This window comes from Eucyclogobius newberryi, unplaced genomic scaffold (genome assembly GCF_026437365.1).
Source record: "Eucyclogobius newberryi isolate DKJ021-1_F unplaced genomic scaffold, fEucNew1.0.hap1 SCAF_168, whole genome shotgun sequence".
NCBI lineage: Eukaryota > Metazoa > Chordata > Actinopteri > Gobiiformes > Gobiidae > Eucyclogobius > Eucyclogobius newberryi.
Window position 1 is genome coordinate 2,573 of NW_027315799.1, and position 2,428 is coordinate 5,000.

Sequence of the window (2,428 nt, forward strand, 5' to 3'; positions counted from 1 at the left end):
CCAAACCCTATAACCCAAACCATATAACCCTATAACCCAAACCCTATAACCCAAACCCTATGACCCTATAACCCAAACCCTATAACCCAAACCCTATAACCCAAACCCTATAACCCTATAACCCAAACCCTATGACCCTATAACCCAAACCCTATAACCCAAACCGTATCTACCTGCGTTGCACCAATGAAATTTCCCCATGTGGGACAATAAAGGAATATCTTATCTTATCTTATAACCCTATAACCCAAACCCTATAACCCTATAACCCTATAACCCAAACCCTATAACCCTATAACCCAAACCCTATAACCCAAATCTTAGAAATGCCAAGAAATCTTCTCCTGACCAAACTCTTTAAAGATCACACAGCGGGTTAGAGTTAGGGTTACAGTTAGAGTTCGGTTAAGGTTAGAGTTAGGGTTAGAGTTAGGGTTCGGTTAAGGTTAGAGTTAGAGTTAGGTTAGGGTTAGAATTAGGGTTACAGTTAGAGTTAAGGTTAGAGTTAGGGTTAGAGTTAGAGTTTGGGTTAGAGTTAGGGTTAGAGTTAGGGGGTTAGAGTTAGAGTTAGGGTTAGGGTTAGGGGGGTTAGAGTTAGGGTTAGGATTTGGTCGGGTACAAACACTGGGTTAGGGTTTGGTCGGTTAGGGTTAGAGTTAGGGTTAGGGGGGTTAGGGTTGGAGTTAGGGTTAGAGTTAGGTTTAGGGTTTGGGTTAGGGGGGTTAGGGTTAGGGGGGTTAGGGTTTGGGTTAGGGTTTGGTCGGGTACAAACACTAGGGTTTGGGTTAGGGGGGTTAGGGTTAGTGGGGTTAGGGTTAGGGTTTGGGTTTGGGTTAGGTCAGGTACAAACACTAGGGTTTGGGTTAGGGGGGTTTGGGTTAGGGGGGTTAGGGTTAGGGGGGTTAGGTTTAGGGGGGTAAGGGTTAGGGTTTGGGTTAGGGGGGTTAGGTTTAGGGGGGTTAGGGTTAGGGTTTGGGTTAGGGGGGTTAGGGTTAGGGTTTGGTCGGGTACAAACACTTTACTGGAGGAAATGTTTTTCAACTTCTCAGGTGAACAATTTCAGGCGTGTAGCATTAGCTTAATTTCGGTTAGCATTAGCTTAATTTCGTTTAGCATTAGCTTCATTTAGGCTAGCATTAGCTTCATTTAGGTTAGCATTAGCACTGAGACTGACTTTAAACATGCTGACTCTGAGATCTTTAAGTTCTGAGTCTTGGAGAAAACTAGAACTGTCGATTCTTTATCTTCACGTATCACTTCATTTAATTATCACCATGTCATAAACAAGACCCGGACTCTAATGTGATTCAGAAACCCTCTGGTTGGAGGGCAAATGCTTAACTGACAGCACCACTTAAACAGAATGACACAGAAGATCCGTTTGTAGCGCCGACTTCTCCAAAGCTTTTATTCAAATCTTAGTCAAAAGACAATCTTAGACGGGTTTAATCCTGGTGAGTCCCAGGTCCTGGTCCTGGTCCTGGTCCTGGTCCTGGTCCTGGTCCTGGTCCTGGTCCTGGTCCTGGTCCTGGTCCTGGTCCTGGTCCTGGTCCAGTGGTGGGGGCTAAATCCACAATGAGCCTAGTTCACGGCAGTTCATCCTGAAAAATATAAACTCCAGAAAAGCGTTTTGAGCTTCAGAACACAAACCCTGAACATCCAGCAGTGTGTCCAGCAGGAGGCGCAAGGACAAGTCTGTCCAGCAAGGGGCGCAAGGACAGTTTTAATCCATCTGATTTATAAAGTGTCTATAACGTGTCTCTGTGTCTGTGGACGTCTCCCGCGCGTCGCGGAGCTCCGCCCCCCGCACACCGCGCCTCCACGCGGGGGAGCATGCGCTCCTGCACGGGGAAGATCTCGTCGTAAGCCGGCGGCAGGTCACTAGGGGGCGCTGTGGCGAAGAGGCTGAGGTGATCCGCGGGCGCGTATCCGGGCAGCTCCCGTGACGGGTGCGCGCTGCGGGCGCTCTCCGCCCCGGGCGGCTCCTCCAGGACCGTCACGGCCAAGTTAATGTAGGACACGTGCGGCAGCTCCGCTTCCCGCTCCTCCGCAAACAGCGCCACGTGCGGGCTCTGCCGCGCCAGGCGCCGCGCCAGTTGCCGCCTGGAAAACTGCGCGGCTTTATAGCGCTTGATGACGAGCAGATTGAACAGTCCCAGGACGCACTCCAGCGCGCTCAGCACCGTGGACAGCACCAGGCTGCGCTGGTACTCCCGCAGCCGCGCGCACGCGGGGTTCTCCTCTCCCACGTGGAAACAGAAGTGCGAGTATTTGCGTTGCACCAGCGTCGCCGCGTCTCCGTCCAGCACCGCTCCGGAGAAAGCGGTGAGGATCCCCAACAAGAGCACGACCACCGCGAGGAGCGCGAGGTTCCGGCATCCGGGCGCGCGTGCGGTGCAGCAGAGCAGCGCGAGCCCCAGAAGCACCT

General features: G+C 51.8%; 1 protein-coding gene across 1 annotated transcript in view; it reads right to left on the reverse strand.

Moving 5' to 3' along the window:
* Positions 1-1,719: 1,719 nt before the first annotated feature.
* LOC140362377 (transmembrane protein 271) overlaps positions 1,720-2,428 on the reverse strand; it is a 1,086-nt gene continuing 377 nt past the window's right edge. Inside the window, exon 1 of the mRNA XM_072448475.1 lies at positions 1,720-2,428. This exon is cut by the window's right edge and continues 377 nt beyond it. Coding sequence (XP_072304576.1) covers positions 1,749-2,428 — 680 coding nt within the window. The 3' untranslated portion in view covers positions 1,720-1,748.